Source organism: Balaenoptera acutorostrata, chromosome 17 (assembly GCF_949987535.1).
Source record: "Balaenoptera acutorostrata chromosome 17, mBalAcu1.1, whole genome shotgun sequence".
Lineage (NCBI taxonomy): Eukaryota > Metazoa > Chordata > Mammalia > Artiodactyla > Balaenopteridae > Balaenoptera > Balaenoptera acutorostrata.
Genome location: NC_080080.1, coordinates 75,328,381 through 75,348,073, shown reverse-complemented (window position 1 = coordinate 75,348,073; position 19,693 = coordinate 75,328,381). Strand labels below are relative to the sequence as shown.

The 19,693-nt window shown below is 43.0% G+C and overlaps 1 protein-coding gene across 11 annotated transcripts in view; it reads right to left on the bottom strand.

Moving 5' to 3' along the window:
* The window catches only part of CA8 (carbonic anhydrase 8), a 240,120-nt gene that overhangs the window by 122,637 nt on the left and 97,790 nt on the right, over nt 1–19,693 (bottom strand). For 9 of the 11 annotated variants that reach the window (XM_057532108.1, XM_057532107.1, XM_007168574.2 and 6 more), the window contains 3 exons: nt 16,229–16,372; nt 11,230–11,363; nt 346–499 (listed from right to left, as the gene is read on the bottom strand). In XM_057532108.1, coding sequence (XP_057388091.1) covers nt 346–361 — 16 coding nt within the window. In that variant the 5' untranslated portion in view covers nt 362–499; nt 11,230–11,363; nt 16,229–16,372. The remainder of the gene's footprint in view (nt 1–345; nt 500–11,229; nt 11,364–16,228; nt 16,373–19,693) is intronic. The other 2 variants (XM_057532104.1, XM_057532105.1) reach the window with 2 other exon arrangements.

The following is a 19,693-nucleotide window of genomic DNA, read 5'->3' as shown; positions in this document are numbered from 1 at the left end:
CCAGGATGACACCTCACCTGCATATACACCCTCACACTGTGGCTGTTTCCCTCAGAAACTCTTGACTCCCTGCCCTCCTACTAAGCAGCAGACATTCGGTTAACCTTGTTCAGCGATAGCCCAGTTATAGGATTTGCTTTAATCGGGTGTGGTCGGTGGGAAGCTAATCCACGAACCCTGAAAGGGGACAAAAGTGTGTCCATCTAAGTTATCGATCGCTGCATAATAAATTATTCCAAAATATGAGTTTAAAAAACATCATCTCACGGTTTCTGTGGGTCAGGACTCTGGGCTTGGCTTGGGGGCCAGCCTCTGTCCCTCACGAGTCTGCAGTCAAGGTGTCACCTGGGGCTGCTGTCATCTTGGGGCTCTACTGGGGCAGGGTCTGCTTCCACGCTCACTCATGTGGCCATGGGCAACCTCCGTCCCTGGTAACTGGTGGCCGGAGACATCAGTTCCTTTCCATGTGGGTCTCTCCACAGGGCAGCTCAGGACGTGGCTGCCAGTTAGAGAGAGAGAGAGAGAGAGAGAGAGAGAGAGAGAGAGAGAGAGAGAGAGAGAGAGAGAGAGAGAGGGAGAGAACCAGGATGAATCCAGAGTCTTTTTATAACTTAACCTGGAAGAGGCATCCCATCACCCGTGCCCCATTCTACCTGCTAGAAGCAAGTCCCAAAATCCGAGCCTACGTTCAACGGGAAAGGATAACACAAGGGTACGAGCACCACTGGGTCTGTCTTAGCAGCAAAAGGCAGACAGAGATGGTGGGAGAGATTTGATGAGGGGAAAGTCTTATGGAACCTTAAGATTGTAATATTTGATACAAAAACACCTCTCCACAGCCAAGCTGCTAAGCTGCCAGAAGCCTATCCATCAAATCATAGAAATATACAGGAAAGACGCAGTGACATTTTCTCCCTTTTTGTCCGAGTTATCAGCGAATCCTCAGCAGTTTTCCTTCCCTGGCTGTGTCGGTTGACCCTTCAGAGCCCCAGGACTGGTGGCGTGTCATCAGTTATGCTACCGGCATTTGGGGCTTGTATCTGGGGTAACAATTTGTCATCCATATTCGACACTTTTAGAGTGAAGGAACACTATTTCTAATTATATGAGGACAACGGGCAACCCAGGATGCCTGGTCGCCCTTCTCCGAGGCCAAGTCCGTGCTTCATGGAGAGACGTTCTCCCCTCCCTCATTTCCTCTCCCTCACCCTCCATCTCACTGTCTTCTTCTCCATCACTCACTTTCCACACCCTCTTCGTATCACTGCTGTCAAAAGTGAGCTGGAGACAGAGGCATCACCCTTGAGCAGCGGCTGAGGATATGCTCCCCAGTTCACACCCCGTGTTGCCCTCCCCCCATCCTGGGTACCTAGTTCTGCAGCTGCCCTCGGAGATAAGGGAACAGCACACACAGTGCTCCTGCGGCGCTCCGGCCGTGACTCGGGTTCCCAGCCCCCCCTCAGCACTGCCACTGCTGCCACTGAAGGGTGTGTCCTCCTTCCCCACCATCAACAACTCAAGAGGGGTGTGTGTGTGTGTGCGCGTGTGCATGCGTGCATGTGTGCCGTGTTCCCAGAAAGGACATCAGAGATTGGAAAGTATTAAGAGAAGTACTATCAGTATAGATGGGTTGGTTTTTTTGTTTTTAAAAAGCATCTCAAGTATCTCTGTGTGCAGAATGTCTACTGGCTAATGTACCATCACTTTGTGGTATTTTTTACTTATGCATTTAGAAGTTAACACATCATTAAAAATACGTACTCTGGTGTTTGCCCCTAATCAGGAATAGGAGCTTTGTTACTAAAAGTGAATATAAAGATGAGGAACCATTGACCTCGCTTACCCAATATCTCCCAGCCTTGTCCCTCTCTAAGGAAACAGATTTTTACTATCTCTTTTAGCTATCGCCAATGGTTAGACACTAGCCAGATTGCTGTTAGATAGATGAAATTTAGGAAACTACATCCGTGAACTGAATTATTTATTAAAATAATGCTGCTTTCCATTATTCAGTTAGTCTCCTGTCTTTCCTAGTAAACATCCTTTAATTCATCCTAAGAAAGCATGTATGTGAACAGAAGAATATTTTCTTAAAACTGAAAAAGAAATTTCTTATCTTAATAGCAATCATTTCTGGATCATCAACACAAGAGCAATCTACATTGAAATTAACAGCTATAGTTTCTAATGATCTGGAGAAACCATATGTCTTTTTAACTGTTCAATCATTCAGGACAGATGAACATGAAAGTGAATTTTCTTCTTTTTCTCAACTCAAGCAAACTGAATTGGCAACAAATATGAAATCATGTTTCAGAGCTATTACAGCGTGCATGTACAGTATTATCAAATATAGTCTAGACTGCTGTTAGTTTTACAGCAAAGAAAGGTTTCTATCATATGGTCCTTATCAAGAGAATTAACTAGAAGGATTGATCCATGCAGGGTAATATTCTCATGATCTAGCTTTTATGTGTGTCACATTGTTCTCCATTTCAAAGGAAACTGAAAATAGATGCTATATCAGTAATGTTTGTGAAAAACAGCCCATTGTCTGGGATTGACTGGGGTGGGGGGGGTGTATATTTCTTTATAAATTAAGCCTCTGGAAGAACCATAAAGTTTTAAAATCTAACAGGGTCTTTATAGCTCATCTATTCCAAGCCCCTCATTTTTTTATCTGAGGAAGCAGACATCCAGAAATATTAAGGGACCAAAGTAAAACAACTATTTAGTATCAGAATTATGATTTCAACTGTAAAAATCTGTTTCAACCTAAGCACACTGCATGTAATTTTTTTTCTGAATAAAGACAGAGTGGAGAAAAAGAAAAGTAATCTTTAGATTACTTTCTGTTATAAATATCCTTTCAGATTCTATAGATTTTTACCCCTTGATGAGTCTTAACTAGAATAAAATTCAACAAGTTGCAACAGAGCAAAACAAGGCACAGGAACAATTTCCACCCCAAATAAAATGGAAGTAGCCTTTTTCTTTCCACTCTCAGCGAACAGGCCCTGGACCCTGCAGGTCTGAACACTGACAGAGGTGAGTGTCGCGTTCCCACACCGCAGTTGGCCTTTCTGTGCGTGGAGCCAATGGACCTGTGGCCTCAGCTACGGCCACTTCAGTCTGCCTAAAGTCAGACGTTAAGAGAAAGGAGTCAGGAAAAGCCTTTCTGTCCCTGCTCCAGAGGGGCCACTGTTAACTTCCCTGTCCCTGCTTCCCAAGTCAGGAACCAAGTCAAGCACACCCACCTTTTTTTTTTTTTTTTAATTTATTTTACTTATATTTATTTATTGCTGCGTTGGGTCTTCGTTGCTGTGCACGGGCTTCTCATTGCGGTGGCTTCTCTTGTTGCGGAGCACAGGCTCTAGGCGCTTGGGCTTCAGTAGTTGTGGCGCACGGGCTCAGGAGTTGTGGCTTGCGGGCTCTAGAGCGCAGGCTCAGTAGTTGTGGCGCACGGGCTTAGTTGCTCCGCAGCATGTGGGATCTTCCCGAACCAGGGCTCGAACCCGTTTCCCGTGCATTGGCAGGCAGATTCTTAACCATTGCGCCACCAGGGAAGCCCAAGCACATCCATCTTAAGCCAGCCTGAAGGAGCCACTTCTCAACAGGATCAGATTTCCCCTAATGCCTGATTCCCTTTGACCTCTAGGCCACTCACAGTGCACTGAATACACTGCAGACTGTAGCTCATGTATTCCAGGCTTAAGGGGGCTGAAAGTGAGAGTCTTGTGTCCAGAACACATTAAATCAGTTCCAACTTAAAACAACCTTTTTCTTGTCTCCTGCTTGCTGCTAAGAGCCATTTTGAAAAACAAGAAGGTAAACAGCTGGCAGGCTAAGCAATTCATATCTGTTCCTCACTTACATACTTGATCTTCTACATCTCAGCTCAAGGACACACAGGGAGACTCTGGGCTCTGCTAAATTAGTAGCTGATGGAAGTCCCTTGATAAATTAAACAGAAATGAATTAATATCAGTGCTCGGTAAGGTGAGGCCTGAAGCACCTCTCTGGCAGAGATAACTTAGGATGACCCAGTTATGATTATAATGAAGGACCAAATAAGATGATATTCCCAATAGAATTTGAAAAATTAGAAGATCGCACAGTAATGGTAACCCACATATAAACAATAGCTACCATTTTTTGAGCACTCACTGTCTAGCAGACACTGCTAAGCTATATACAAACATGATCTCATTTATTCTCATAACAACCCTGAGACAGAGGTTCAACTGTCATCTCCATTTTAGAGATGGTGCCCGGAAGCTTGGAGAGGCTCAGTAACTAGCCAGAGGTCACACAGCCAGGAAACAATGGGATCAGGTTTTGGATCCATGAAGTTTGACTCCAGAACCCACACTTAACTGCTATTCTACAACTATGATAAGGAAGACATTTATCAAGTTATGATGTATTTGAGCATTTTTAATAGACACAAAATTATTTAAAGATCAGAGCCAAAAAAGTTATCATGGCTCCAAAGTTGAAAAGGCAGAAGGTTTGCAAAAACGGCCCCAGACATAGATATGAAAGTAGAGGGCTTCCCTGGTGGTGCAGTGGTTGAGAATCTGCCTGCCAATGCAGGGCACACGGGTTCGAGCCCTGGTCTGGGAAGATCCCACATGCCGCGGAGCAACTGGGCCCGTGAGCCACAACTACTGAGCCTGCGCGTCTGGAGCCTGTGCTCCGCAACAAGAGAGGCCACGACAGTGAGAGGCCCGCGCACCGCAATGAAGAGTGGCCCCCGCTCGCCGCAACTAGAGAAAGCCCTCTCACAGAAACGAAGACCCAACACAGCCAAAAATAAATAAATAGATAGACATGAAAGTAGAAAAGCCTGTGCAGGCCTGTAAGGAGGGTGTTTCCTCTTCCTCAGTGACAGCGCAGAATAAATTTTCCCCGAATGGCCCTAATTCCAAGTGAGTAAAACCAAATAAATTCACACAATCAGCTTTCACCGCATTTCAACCTCATTGTTCTTCTCTTGGAAAGTGTCAGAAGTGATTATGAAAGAATTGGAAGTAGAGTCTGTGGGACGCCCCCTGCAGAATTCAAAATACGGGCTTGGGCATAAAATCTCCACTCTGCATTTGTATCTTCTTTTCACTAGAGTGAAGAAGTCTGGATCTTTGGTTTCTAAGAACATTCCAAAGATGTTAAGCAGCTGGGAGAATGGTGAACAAATAGCAACCCTAAATTAAAATGAACCAAATTTTAACTCAGAAAAAAAAAAATCACCTATTTTATTTCCATGAAAAGGCCTATTTTAGAGAAGAGTAACAGCCTTTTCCGTGGTTGGTGTCATTCGTGTTGTTGTTTAATCTTGGGTTTGCACATCTGAGAAGTTCTAAGATTTAGTGTTATTTTATGTAAGCAGTTTCTAAACTTGGGTAATAGGGTTTCACTGCGGTCAAGGAGTTGGAACTCCGCATATTCATGCCATTCAGCTGAAGTTTTCCTAAGTTACATTTTCCCCTGCAGAACAGCTAGTTAGTTAATGTAACAGTGTTTAGATGAAAACATTTTGCCAACTCTTGTACCAAATCCTCACAGTTGTATTACACATTACAAAATTAGAAAACCACAGGTATAAATCGTACGTATTTCTAATGTACTTAGTTTAGCACATGATAGTTTCCAGTTTGCTACAATTCCTTAGTGTTACCTGTTGAGAAGTCACAGGAATACACATTGGGTTACAGGTTGCTTCCAGAGATCCTTTTGTTAAAGTAAAAGTTACAACACTGGAAATGTACCCTGTGTTCATTTGTGTACCTTCCTTTTGATCCAACATTGTGGCTTTTGCTGATTTAAGAGAGGCCAAGTGCCTGCTGAAGTTCACTCTCGACTCTATAAACAATCTGGTAATCTTCCAAAGCATTTAGTCATTAATAATAGTGCCTGGCCTCTGCTTTAGAGGAACCGAGCTGGGCTTAGAGAACAATAATATTATTTCATTTCCAAAAGCACTTGACAGATTGGGAAGGCTTATTAACTAATGCAGTTTGACCCAAATGAAAAAATAATTATTAATTTTATCACACTATGAAAGGAAGTGCAGAGGGATAAAGCAGCGACAAATATATATTAATTGCCTTCTGTGGGTCATACGCTCCTCACGTGATTTGAACGCTGGATACAATGACTCCCAAGATACTTCCAGAACGACCACCCCTCCTGAAGCTTACAGTCTTGCTGAAGGGTGGGGTGGGTGGGGAGGCAGACAGTTAAGACCTCAGTGGCAGGAGTCTGTGTTAAGTGTTGACATCCAGGAAGTAGAGACCTGCACAGGCTGTGTGCAAAGCAGGGGAGGGGAGGGGAGGAAAAGGGAGGCAAGTCCCCGCCTCAGCTTGTGATTCGGAGAAGGAGATACACTTGTACTAAATAGGTTTTGCATTAGCCGAAACCCTATGCCGAAATCTCTCGGCCTCTGTGCACCGGTGCTGAATCGAATCTCGGAGACAGAGTTCTGGGTGAAGTAGAAAAGAACAGCTTTATTGCTTTGCCAGGCAAAGGGGGACACAGTGGACTTGTGCCCTCCAGAAACTGTGTGTCCCAACCTGAGAGGATTTGGCGAGGAGTTTTATAGCGATGGTTCAAGGGCGGGGTTGCTGATAAGGAGCAGGGTGTGTGCAGGGCCCCCCATTCCTGTAATCTGGCCCCAGGTGGTCTCCTGATCTTCTCTGAGGAATGCTTCATCAAGTAGTTAGCGTCTTCCATTGGTTCGGGGGGTTTTAGTTCTGCAGAAGAGCTTAAAGATATTGTTATGTGTTGCGCTTACACGGGGACCGGACTGGGACCCTGCCCCAAGGCGGCACTGTTGTTTCCTGACCGCTCCTCCCTCATCTCTGCATCCCCTCCCTTCCCTGACTAACAACTGTTTGAAAGGCTTCCATGCCCCGGAGCCCCACAGGGTCCTGCTCAGTTTCATTAACACAACTGAATGTGATGAGTTCTGTGTGCTGTGAGTGATCTTTCCAAGGAGACACTGATCCCTGTTGCAGGGATCGGAGAAGGTTTCTTCGAGGAAGAGATATTTGAACTAGATCTTCAAGAATGGATAGAAAACCAGGAGGCAGGGGTGGCAGGGGAGGATTTCCAACACAGCAGAGACTTGGAGGCATTAGGACAGGGAGAATTCAGGCACAGCGCGCAGCACAGTGAGAGAGCCGAGCGCTTGCTGAGAAGCAGAACTGGCGAGGCAGGTGTACAAGATTTTCAGAAGGGTGTCGGAACCCCAGGAAGTGCAAAGCTAAGTCTTCCCTAAAGCAAAGGTGGAAGTTCCTGATATGACTTCATTCAATTTTAAACTATTAATTCAATACGAGAAACACGGATTATTTTGCTTCCAAAATCTCTAAAAGCAGAGGCCTCCCAAAGGCACAGTCTTTTGAAAGATGCCTGAGGCAATTCCTGTTCGCTTTCAAGTTCCATTTGCCATTGGAGTATTTATCAGGCATTCAGAGAGTTCGGCTCTTCTGCCTAGTTGCCTGGGGTGAAGGAATGTAGGCCTCTTCCGCCATCAGCTTACAGTATACACCGTGATCATTTCTATCACTGAAAACCAGAGAAGCTTTTGTCCTGTGCTGTAGTGACAGCACACCTCCAGAGATCATTGTAAGATGCTGTCCCTCTAGGGCAAAATCCTATAGAGACTTTTTTTTTTTTTTTTTTTTTGCCAGTCACTTTGATAAAGTTCAAAATACAGGGCAGGGCAAAGTTTTACAAATTTGGAACCACAAAGCAGGTTTATCCCAAATAAGCAGGCTTTATCTGGATGCTGAAATTCCAGATAATTCATTAACTGATTCAAGGATTACTTTTGCCAGTTGAAATTGCTCTCCTGCCAAGAATAGATTTCTCAAAAGCTAGACTTTTGTATATTCACATCTTGACGGATTACGAACATTACAAATGAATGTTCTTACGTTTTCCAAGCTATGGAATTGGTCTTTTATATGACCAGTGGCTTCTGTGAAAGATCACTTTGGTTTTTTTCTCTCAAACACAATTGGTGTTTTAAAGTACATTCTATGAGATTTTCGCCCGTTATTATGAGATACTGTGAATTGATGAAAGGTAACATTAATGCTTTTGAGTTTTCCTACAGTAATTGAGATACATTTGATTTAAAGGATGGGGGAAGTGGAGTTTTAAAGGAAATCAACTTCTCACCCATGGCCTTTGCATGAGGCCTCCACCTCTCCCAACGTGAGAGTTCTGTGATGCTGTTTCAGTGCTATTAAAACAGACTTCTTCAATAATTGCCAGTTTATTAACAGTCTAAAGACAACCTGAAGAATTTTAAGTCAAATCTTATTTCTACTAGGACTAAAACTGGATCTTACAGAAACAGACTCACAGACACAGAGAACAGACTTGTGGTTGCCAAGGGGGAGGGGGTAGGTGGGGGAGGGATGGATTGGGAGTTTGGGATTAGCAGATGCAAACTATTGTATATAGAATGGATAAACAACACGGTCCTATTGTATAGCACAGGACTGTATTCAATATCCTGTAATAAACCACAAAGGAAAAGAAAAAAATAATAATAAAACTGGATCTGTCCAGTTTAGCAGCTCAGCAGGTGAAAAGTTTTAAGAATTCTAAGTATGATGGTAGTATTTCCAAAGTGAACAATCTCTCGGATTTTTCAAGAAGCTATTCTAAGGGTGAATCTGAGGCCCCTTTGGGATAGAACACAAGTGATCCAGGGCAGGGTTCTGGAGAAGATGGAAGCTCTCATACTTCTTCTCCGAGCTGGCAGTTTAGACTTTCTATGGCAGCCATAGCCAGACGGGTCTTGGTGGGTGTAGGTCCATGCTGTTGGGCCCTTGCACAGTCACCATGGCCCCTGCTTTCAGGGGCTCCTCACGTCAGCACTAGGGTGGTTACCAATGAGGCTGGAGCGTTCTGTCTGCTCCGTTGTTTAGTGTCTCTTCTGAGGCTACTCTTGTCTCGTGTTAACGTGTGACACAAAGGTCGTCAGGTCCCCTCCATGTGTCCATCCACACACAACCATGGTCTTCCAATCTTTTTCCTTCTAGACCCATGCCCAGTTGGCCAAGCCATTCACTATTTCCCAGGATTCTCAAGATTTCTAACTCTGGGCCTCTTCTCTTTCATTTTAAAGCGGGTGACCAGGTGCACTGCCCACTGGAAGAATTTTCCCTCACCACACTCCAGCAAGGCCACCTCGCAGGGAGCCTGCAATGTGGTGGTCATCCATTTGCAGTTTGCACCCACCTAACGAGCTCACCCTCTACAAGAAAGCGTGGGTTTTTTCTCCCTCCAGTGGGAAGCTCTGTACGGCTACGGGGCTAAGCCACTGGGGGACGGAACTACAGACATGGTGCGCTGGGGTCTGCACTGCTGTTCACGCCATCTGCTTTGCCCACTAGGGCTGCCTGGCCTCGATCCTGAACTTTCCGTTTCATCTCATGCTGGATTGCTGCTGGGCCAGCCTGACTTTATGATTTACTAGGTCTGCCCTGCTCATGATGGACAGATCCAGCTGCATGGTCACGGGGTGTTCCAAAGCCCACAGCAGGAGATGCTTTTCTGAAGTGTCTAATTCCATGCTGCTCTGAGATGGCTTGAGCGCAGCGGAGGCTGGGGCCTGCTTTGTGACTCTCCCGCTGGGGCCTTCCACGTGCTCCACACACCTTCCGTCCCCCTGCTGATGCATCCCACACCTGCTGCAGGGACCTCTCCTACTCGGTCCCATTCAGAGCTCGTAAGTAGCCTTTTGGTCCACTTAGCATGGGCGCTGCAGCAGTATTTCCAGCCGTGGAACCCGCTGCTTCTACGGTCCAAAGAGGCCACCCAGGCATTGTGATCCCTTCTTCGTGAAAGACAGGGTCAGATGCAGTGCTCTGGGGGAGATGTCCAGACACAGCCCGGATCACCTGACCCCTAAAAAGTCTACCAATATGGCAACCACTCAGTCTGCCGTATTCCCTGAAGGGCCTGCTAAATCTCTACATTCCATTGTAAGACTGACTTTTTTCAGGGAAAATCTAGAAATTCTTTTTTTTTTTTTTTTTTAAGTAACAGAAATTTATTCTCTCACAGTTCTGGAGGCTAGAAGTCTGAAATCAAGTTGTTGGCAGGGCCATGCTCCCTCTGACTTCTCTGAAAGCGGATCATTTTTTGCTTCTTCTGTCTACTGGGAGCTCCAGGCATCCCTTGACTCGTGGCAGCGTAACTCCCATCTTTGCCTCCGGCATCACACAGAATTCCCCTGTGTGTGCTTCTCTCTGCATCTCTCCTTTCTCATAAGGACATCATATTGGATTAGGGCCCACTCTTAGGACCTCATCTTAACTTGATTTCATCTGCCAAGATCCTTTTTCTAAATAAAGTCACATTTGCAAGTACTGGGGGTTAGGACTTGCACATATCTTTTGGGGGACACAACTCAACAAGTGATGGTCCTCCAGATATGAAAATTTAAAAAGCACAAAGTAAAGCAAGAAGGACAACAGTTGCCTAGGACATTTACTTTATCTGACATCATATTGCCAGACTATGATAATAATTGTAATATGTACTACCTATGATACCTTTATTATTAATAATATTAGGAAATCTAGAAATTCTTGTCTCTCCCCCATGCCAGTGGTTCTCACACTGTGGCATACATAAGAATACATTTGAACGCTTGCCAAAATGTAAATTATCAGGCCCCGCCCACAGAGATTCTGATTCCAAATATAGCTGCATGAGCCCAGGAATCTGCATTTTGAGAGAGTACCCTCCATCGCCCCGTGCTTCGGAAGGACTTTGAGAAGCTCTGCTTTGTGTCTTTGAACATACTGTTCACTTTGCCTCTGACGCCTTCCTTTCTTCTCCATCTTCAACTCCTACTCATTCTTCAGGACTCAGCTCCAATCAATGTCACCTCTTGGGACTTCGCTGGTGGCACAGTGGTTAAGAATCGCCTGCCAGTGCAGGGGCCACGGGTTCAAGCCCTGGTCCGGGAAGATTCCACATGCTGTGGAGCAACTAAGCCCATGTGCCACAACTACTGAGCCTGCGCTCTAGAGCCGGTGCTCCACAACAAGAGAAGCCACCGCAATGAGAAGCCCTCGCACCGCAACAAAGAGTAGGCCCCGCTCGCCGCAACTAGAGAAAAGCCCCCGCACAGCAACAAAAACCCAACGCAGCCAAAAATAATAAATAAATAAATAAATAAATTTTTTTTTTAAATGTCACCTCTTTCGTGAAGCTTTTCCTAACTCTCGCCAGGCTGGAGTTAGTCCATCAGGATGTCACAGCAATTTTCATGCCTCTTTTAATTTCCATAGTTATTTCTGTGAAGTCTTGTCTTCTCACAAGGCTATAAACTTCTGAAAAACAGAGATTTTCATTCACGTTTTATCTCCAACAGTTATCCCAGTGCCAAGCACGTGGCAGCCACTCACCATACACTTCTTAGGCTGATAAGTGCATGAATCCTGGGGATCCAAGTGTGATAATTGTGACTGTGAATTAGTTGAGTTCCACATGATAAAAAGTTTATATATCAACATTTAGTCCTTTCATTTTCTCACTAAGTGAATAGCCTATGCTTTCTCCAGAAATCTCATCATATACTTTTCTTAATCCCTTTATGGATAATACCCTAAACCCTCAAGGACTGACATTTGATCAGCACGTAAAGACTTTTTCTAAACAGAGAATAAGGTTTTACCTACGGTAAATAAATACCTAAATAAATAAATAAAGGCAAATTTTCCAGGAACAATTTTCTATGAGTTTCCCATCCATTTCAATGGTGAACTTCTTTTGCTAATTAAATATTAATTTGCTTGACCTGACCCATTTCTGCAGTGCAAGCTTAGTCCTCTGTGGATCCATGTGTTTAATAAAGCACAGCATGACTGGGAGATACCTCTTTACTCCACCTTTGCTCTGTGAAATCCCACAAAGATGAATTTACTTCAACCCAAGCCAGAATCAAGTTGTTGATGTTGGTGACAGTGGTGGTGGTGTGAATGCCCTTTCTATATGCTATGATCCATTTTAGAAAAGAGCAGAATGTCAACGTGCTCATGGAATCTCATACAGTAAATGCTATTGGTATTTAGAGAGAGTGAATCAAAGAAATTAAAACATCAGAGCAACATTTGATGCAACTTGAGAAATTAAATGACTTCTTCAGAAACGGCCTAAGAAACGAAGAAGCTCTGACCAGAGTCTTGGTCTTCTTGTGAGATATTTATTACCTTTACCTGAATTTCAGCTACTGATTTGTGCTGTGTCAACTCAACAGACCTACAAGGCACATTCTCTTTTGTGGCACTGAACTATTTTCTCACAGTGATGAAGAATCCTCATAGCTTGATCCACCCAAAGAGGAGCTCCTGGTACATTGAAATAAAGTCATTAAAAATTGGGTAACAAATAAAATGAAAATATATATGGAGCTTTTTCTGTACAATACGTAGTAATAACTATCCTAAAAGACCAAAGAAATTATTTTTCTTTTTAGAGTTTATTCCTCCAAACAAAATTAAAGGCAAAAATACATAATGCTTCCCGTAGATTCTAATGTATACTACTTATTTACTTTATACCAAAAGGATAAAGTAAAACTTTCTTCTTAATAAAAGCACATAAAATAATTTTAAAGATATGTACCATGAAATCACACTAGAAAAGCTCCTGTTTATTTGAATACAGTCTCTTCAATCTTCCTTTGCCTTGTATGAGTAGGTATTTGTACCTAAAAAGAAATTTGAATTCCAAAAGAACAGGAAGCGTTGGAGTATAAATACAGGACCAAATGCATTTATCTTGTTTACATTTTTAAAGCCCTACATGTTCCACTAGTGACTAGGAATTGTAGCAAATGTTTTTCTTATTTCAAAAAGAATATAATGAGCTATGCGAACATTTCCAGGATAATCAGGCAGAAATTTGCTGCAGTGAACCATGAAGAATTTTTTTAACAATGCAAGAAAATAGTCAGTGATTTTCATAGTAATCAAATCACTAACAGCTTCTAAATTCTGCTCCCCTAAGAGTAGGAGAACAGATGAAGGGTAAAGAACTATAAATGAAAAAGGAATGAATCTTCCACCAACCAAATGGCTGTTTACACTGACAAACTGTCACATCAATCAACAATCCTTGGACCAAATAAAAACAACTGCATTACAAAGCTATATTCTTCTACGCTTTATTCTGACATTTCTCGCCCTCTTACCACCAAAGTAAATATATGTCTCCATAAAGATGTACATACACATGGAAATGGCAGTGAAGCACACATTGGGAATTACTTACTCTTTTGTTAAGAATGTCCTCCTTCTTGGGAACCTACTTTAAATTTTAAATATTTCTAGGAGGAGTAACATGCATTGTTATCAACTTACTGAAAATTTGTTTATCAGATCTTTCTTCTCTGTGACCCAGGCTGCAAGAGAGGAAGTAGGAAGAACAGGAAATGAAGAAAGTGTACAAGAAGGGGAGGTAGGAGCCTCAAAGACAAACAGCCTACCACAGGCTTGCCAGCCCTGACAGCCAGCACTTGGATTGCTTGCCAACGCACAAGTGAGTTTAGTGCAAGCAGAGTTCCCAGCGTAAATACCATTCGTTGCCACCACCAGCTACTTGGAAGACCAGGGAAGCACCAAATTCTTGTCTCTGTGACAAATATGGGCATGCAGAAACAGAAACCGGGCACAATAAAAGTTTCCTTGGCGAAAAGGAAGAACGCTGTTGCTCTCTGCCATCTGATGTGTTCAGATCCCAAAAAGAAATTTTGATCTGACATGTAAACAATGGGTAATGCTCTATTGGATCTAATTCATTTCACATTCACATTATGGGAATTTGTGATTATTTCTTTATTGCTAAATGTAAGCAATGCATATCCTGTACTAAGAACTGATCATCAATTACTCTCTAAGCAGAAAGACTGAAGTAATGGTGATGGTGGTGGTGGTTTTCTCTAGACATAATGGCCACCAGTTAGCCAATGACATAGTACACGGATGACACAATGGCTGTCTTTCCAAGAGATAAAAATAGATTCACGCAGCTGCATATACCTTCTGTCCTAAATGATTCTGTTTCATCACTATGAAGAACTTACCCAACGGAGCTCTACCCTACAGCAACTACACCTGCAAAAGTTACTTTATTTTCAAGTGTTCCAAGCTTTAGATGAGTATTATTTGGGAATTTGGCCAGTTAAAGGAGAGGTGGCAGGTTCTGAGTGTAAGGTGTTCAAAAGTCAGGATCCCATCACAGCAGCTACTCGAGGCAAGTTCAAGTATACATCCTAAGTCAGGATGGTCTGGAACTTATTGTGGGAAGAAGTGGACCCCTGATGACAGCTACCAAACAGAGATGCCCACACACACATTCAATCTGGTTCTAGCTTCCCCTTATCTTGCTGCCGTCAATACTTGGAAGATTTAAAAGGTAGCCATTTTTTTTCCAAAACGTTGTCCTTGAAGTTTATTTCTCTAAGCCTCACCCTGCCTGTCCACCATACCAGTAATATGTTTGCTGGAATGCAGGAAATCCAGCTAAAGAGTAAAAGATGTTTGGGTGCTAACCAATATTTACACTGCAGCTGGGTGTGAGTCTTTCAAAGGCCTCAAAAATGTGCATATTGTTGACCTACCAATTTCATTTCTAATAATTCTTCCAAAGAAAATAACTAGAGGTTTGTGCAAGGACTGAGCTACAAGGACTCTTATTGTAGAGTTGTTTTATAACATTAAAAAAATAAACAAACCACCTGAATATACAGCTATATGAAATCTTTAAATAATTCATGGTGTATGTGTTTCACTAGGATATTTTGCTATCATTTAATAGTAATAACAATCTCTAAATGAACAGAAAAATATTTATAGAATAGCATTCAGGGAAAAAGCTTGGAATGTAACATTTTGTACTGTATAAACTATAAGAAAAAACTGAAGGGACACACCCCCCCAACTCTAAGAGGAATTATAAGTGAGTGATGGGATTAGCAACTACCTTCTATAGTCTTCTCTCTGCTTTTCTATATTTTCCAAATAATCTGCAATAAATATGTATTAGTTTTATATTCAGAAAAAAGTAATTTCCAGAACAATAAAGTAAATTTGGGAGCACAAATGTCAGTCATTGGAAGCTCTCTGAGCTCTTTGAGAGCAAAGGTTTGCAGATTAAGGTATGTGTTGACTTGTATTATGTTAAACAGAAATGCGTGCTGTTGCTACTTTTGTGTTCACAAATGATAATGCTTCAACTCCCTTAAGTGGTTGAAAACAGATATGTTTTTTCAGGAAGTTTTGGATGAGCTTTTAGTGGGGCTGGTGGGTTGAAGCAAACAGCCAAGGAATAAAATGTCGGCCAAGAAGTAGCGTGTAGGCAATAACAGTTTCCTGCAGGTGTTGTGCTCAGAATTCCTGGACATAAGGACAAAGGTTGACAATTCCTTTTGATACCGACTAGGATTCTTGGCCTTCCCCAATCAATAGAAATTGATGAGAGGCCAGACAAGAAATTCAGGCAAGGCTTTATCGGGGCCCCTGCTGCAGCAGTGGGGAGTGGCTTAGGTGGTCTGCCCACCCCTTTGGTGGTGTTGAGTGCAGGGCGCATGTGTAGTACCCTGCTTTTGCTCCTGACACCCTGTTTTTGTTCCCGGCTCTTCAGAAGTGGCAGTTGGGGTTTTTTTATATCTTTTGTCCAGAATTTGCCCCAACTGTACATGCATGCAGTTATTTTTAGTCCCTTATAGTTTCTTTGTATTTTGTTGCTCTGGGGGACATTTTTCCAGGTGCAAGCATTGCAACAGTGCAGCAAAGGGTCCCAGGTCCCAGCCTGTCTCACTTTGACCCTAGACATGGACTGACTTTCCTTCTGCCCCAACATCCTACGGCCTATGCTTCCAGGGACCGCGGACGCTCATGCCCTGTGGACTCAGGAGAGTGGGTGGCGTGGCCGCTGAGCAGTACAGAATACCCAGGGCTGATCTGTTGTGAAGGGCCAGCCCTAGTCCCTGAGCACCAATGCAAACAGGAAATGAGACCTTTCAAACTCTAAGTGGAAGACAGGTTCCTCAGAATACAAATGGCTGAAGGAGAAAGTATAAACAGCAGGAGACTATGGGAAGAAGCAAAAGAACCATTTCACACTTGGTTTTGGAGGCAACAGAGTATCAAAGTCATTGCACTGAACGGACTCGAGTCCCTGCGCTGCCACTTACACACAGAAAGCCTTCGGGCACATGCCTCCAGGTCTCAGCTTCCTAGTTCACGAAAGGAGATACCAGTTGATTCTTGTGTCCACGGTAGTTACGTTCTATGAAGTCGCCGTAAACACTGAATTCGTGAATGTGGAACCATCGACCCTATGGGAAAGACAGGGTTAGGGTCCTGTGAGCCTCTGGTCACAATATTTTTATCAACCCATCAACACCCGGCCTTCTTTTATGTATGCTTTGTTTAAAGACACCTTATTTAATATACATCGTCGTTGACTTGTTAACATTGAACCAACCACCTATCACTCTCTAACTCATACCTGAACGAAGCTTATCTGACACACCTGTTCTCTCCATAAGGCACATCTTTTAAGAACACTCTTTTTGGGCTTCCGTGGTGGCGCAGTGGTTGAGAATCTGCCTGCTAATGCAGGGGACACGGGTTCGAGCCCTGGTCTGGGAAGATCCCACATGCCGCGGAGCAACTAGGCCCGTGAGCCACAACTACCGAGCCTGCGCGTCTGGAGCCTGTGCTCCGCAACAAGAGAGGCCGCGATAGTGAGAGGCCCGCGCACCGCGATGAAGAGTGGCCCCCGCTCGCCATAACTAGAGAAAGCCCTCGCACAGAAACGAAGACCCAACACAGCCAAAAATAAATAAATAAATAAATAAATAAATAAGAAAGAAAATCCTTAAAAAAAAAAAAAAAAAGAACACTCTTTTTGTTTAGCTTTGTTGTTTGTTTGTTTCCCAAAACAAACAACTTTTTATTGAAGTATAGTTGATTTCCAATGTTATGTTAGTTTCGAGTGTATAGCAACGTGATTCAGTTATAGATATATATATCTATTCTTTTTCAGATTCTTTTCCATTATAGGTTACTACAAGATATTGAATATAGTTCCCTCTCCATACAGTGGGTCCTTGTTGTTTTATCTGTCTCATATATAGTGGTGTGTATCTGTTAATCCCAAACTCCTAATTCATCCATCCCCCCCTTCCCCTTTGGTAACCATAGGTTTGTTTTCTATGTCTGTGAGTCTATTGCTGTTTTGTAAATAAGCTCCTTTGTATCACTTTTTTAGATTCCACATGTAAGTGAGATCATAGATTTGTCTTTCTCTGCCTGACTGACTCCACTTAGTATGATAATCTCCAGGTCCATCCATGTTGCTGCAAATGGCATTCTTTCATTCTTTTTTATGGCTGAGCAATATACCGTTGTATATATATACACCATATCTTCTTTATCCATTCATCTGTCGATGGACACTTAGGTTGCTTCCATGTCTTAGCTATTGTAAATAGTGCTGCTGTGAACATTGGGGTGCATGTATCTTTTCGAATTAGAGTTTTTGTCTTTGCCGGATATATGCCCAGGAGTGGGATTGCTGGACCATATGGTAGCTCTATTTTTATTTTTTTAAGGAACTTCCATACTGTTAAGAACACTCTTTAGCACTGTGCTTGGGGGCCATTTTAAACAACGAAATCAACATAAAGCATAAAAATACAAAAACAGCACTACATAGACCCTAAAAAAGGACACATTTACAGTGTGAGGCTAAGACTGTACTTTCAAGGATTATCTCTCTAGTTCATTTCAGTGTGAGGCTGAAACAAGAAGGCCGAGTGTGGCCTTGTTGCACCTCACCTGGGAACATGTGCATCAAGCAACTCAAACTTTTGCCTGCTCTGCACAGGTGTGTGTCCACAAATGACTGAAAAAGTATGGCAAGCATCCATGTGGGGTTACAAGTAAATTTTAGCAAGAAAGTGAATTTGCAAATACAGAAGCTTCAAATTATAAAGATCAATGGCAATAATAGTACCTGCTTCAGTAAGTTGTTGTAGAGATACATGAAATAATTTATGTCAAGCATTTGACTCAGAATTTGGCACATATATACCAAACATGTGCTGGAAAAAAACCTGCTTTTGTAAAATATTTGAAGCCCCTGTTCATGTTAAGTATGTAACGATGCATATTCCCATATACTCTAAATAAATACTCGGGAAAGAGGATTACAAAAACAACGTAATGTTAACATGACTTGATAAACCGGTACAATTTTTTGCCATGATTTTTTTCAAATGAACTTTAAAGAAACACTTCGAACCATCTATATATTTTTTTGTAGCAGGTTTGTTGAGTTATAATCAAGACCTTTAGGAGACCTGGGCAGGGGCCAGGGTTGGGGGGAGTGGGAGGGAGCAAATAAATTGTTTTGCAATAAAAATTATTTTGCAATAACTAACCCTTACTCAGAAGTAAATGTGCTATTTCCTCAATAAAATATTAATAGGACTCAGTAAAGAGTGTTTCAGTGTAATTTTTTTAAACATTAAGAACCACCTAGTTTGGCATCTATTTTTACTTAGTTGTGATAGTAAACACAAGGGATCTTCTTTACCGGGCATGAAATTTCCTTGCCAGAAAGTAAATATTGAATGATTACGTAAGGAGCTATAAACACAATTACCTGAGAGATTTTCTAAGAAGTCATTTTCCCACCTAAGCCAAATGGATTGACATGATTAAAAACTAACCTTCCTTCCAAATGGGACAAGGTGAGCATTTTCTCCTAAATCATTCTCCACAACTCTCTACGGCATTTGCAACCTTTCCTTCTCTTTAGAGGTTGGAGTTCAAAACTTTGCCAAACTTTTGTTGTTGTTGTCGTCACCTACGATACATGGAAAGCTCTACCTACAGTATCTGTAACATCTCTCTCAAGTGTCTCAACTCCCAAACCCCGATTTCTGTTTACGGGATCACCATTCCCACAGTTATTCAGGCTTGTAACCTTGGATGGCCTTTTTCTGCTTCCTTTTCACGGACACATGTCAATCCCATCCAATCACTTCATCCTAATGAGACTACATTGGCAGTGTTTGTCACATACGCCCCCATCTCTCTGTCCCCACGGCCCTCTTCCTAACTGAGTTCCTAAATTCTTATTGCCGGAGCCAAGGCAATAGCTTCGTAACCACCCTCCATCCCACGCCCCAAAGCATCCTCGCCACCGCTACCAACTTCATTTTTATGCAGGACTGTTTTAGTATCACACCCCTGCTCAGAGCCCTTCAGTGGCTCCCCAGGGCCCGTGGACTAAAGTGCTGACTCTCCCCTTGGCTTAGCAGGGGCCTGTCCGCAATCCTCCTTCACACCCGTAGCCCTCACAGCTGCCTTCCGTGAAGCCAGGGCCAGGCCAGAACTCTCTCCGTGAGTCCAGATCCCGACCTTGATCCTCTCCTGCTACGTTCCTTCCGCTCACGTTTCCTCTCCCCTGACTCCCAGGTGCTTCATTGCTAAAGTCATTTCAGGTCCAACTCAGGTGTCACCTCTTCCCTGATGCCTTTCCAAATTCAAGCCACCACTGTCACCCTCCCTCCTGAGCCACGCAGCCGACAACCTTGCTTGGTTGTAATTCAGGTATTTTAGTACCAGATTCTTCAACAGGGTCA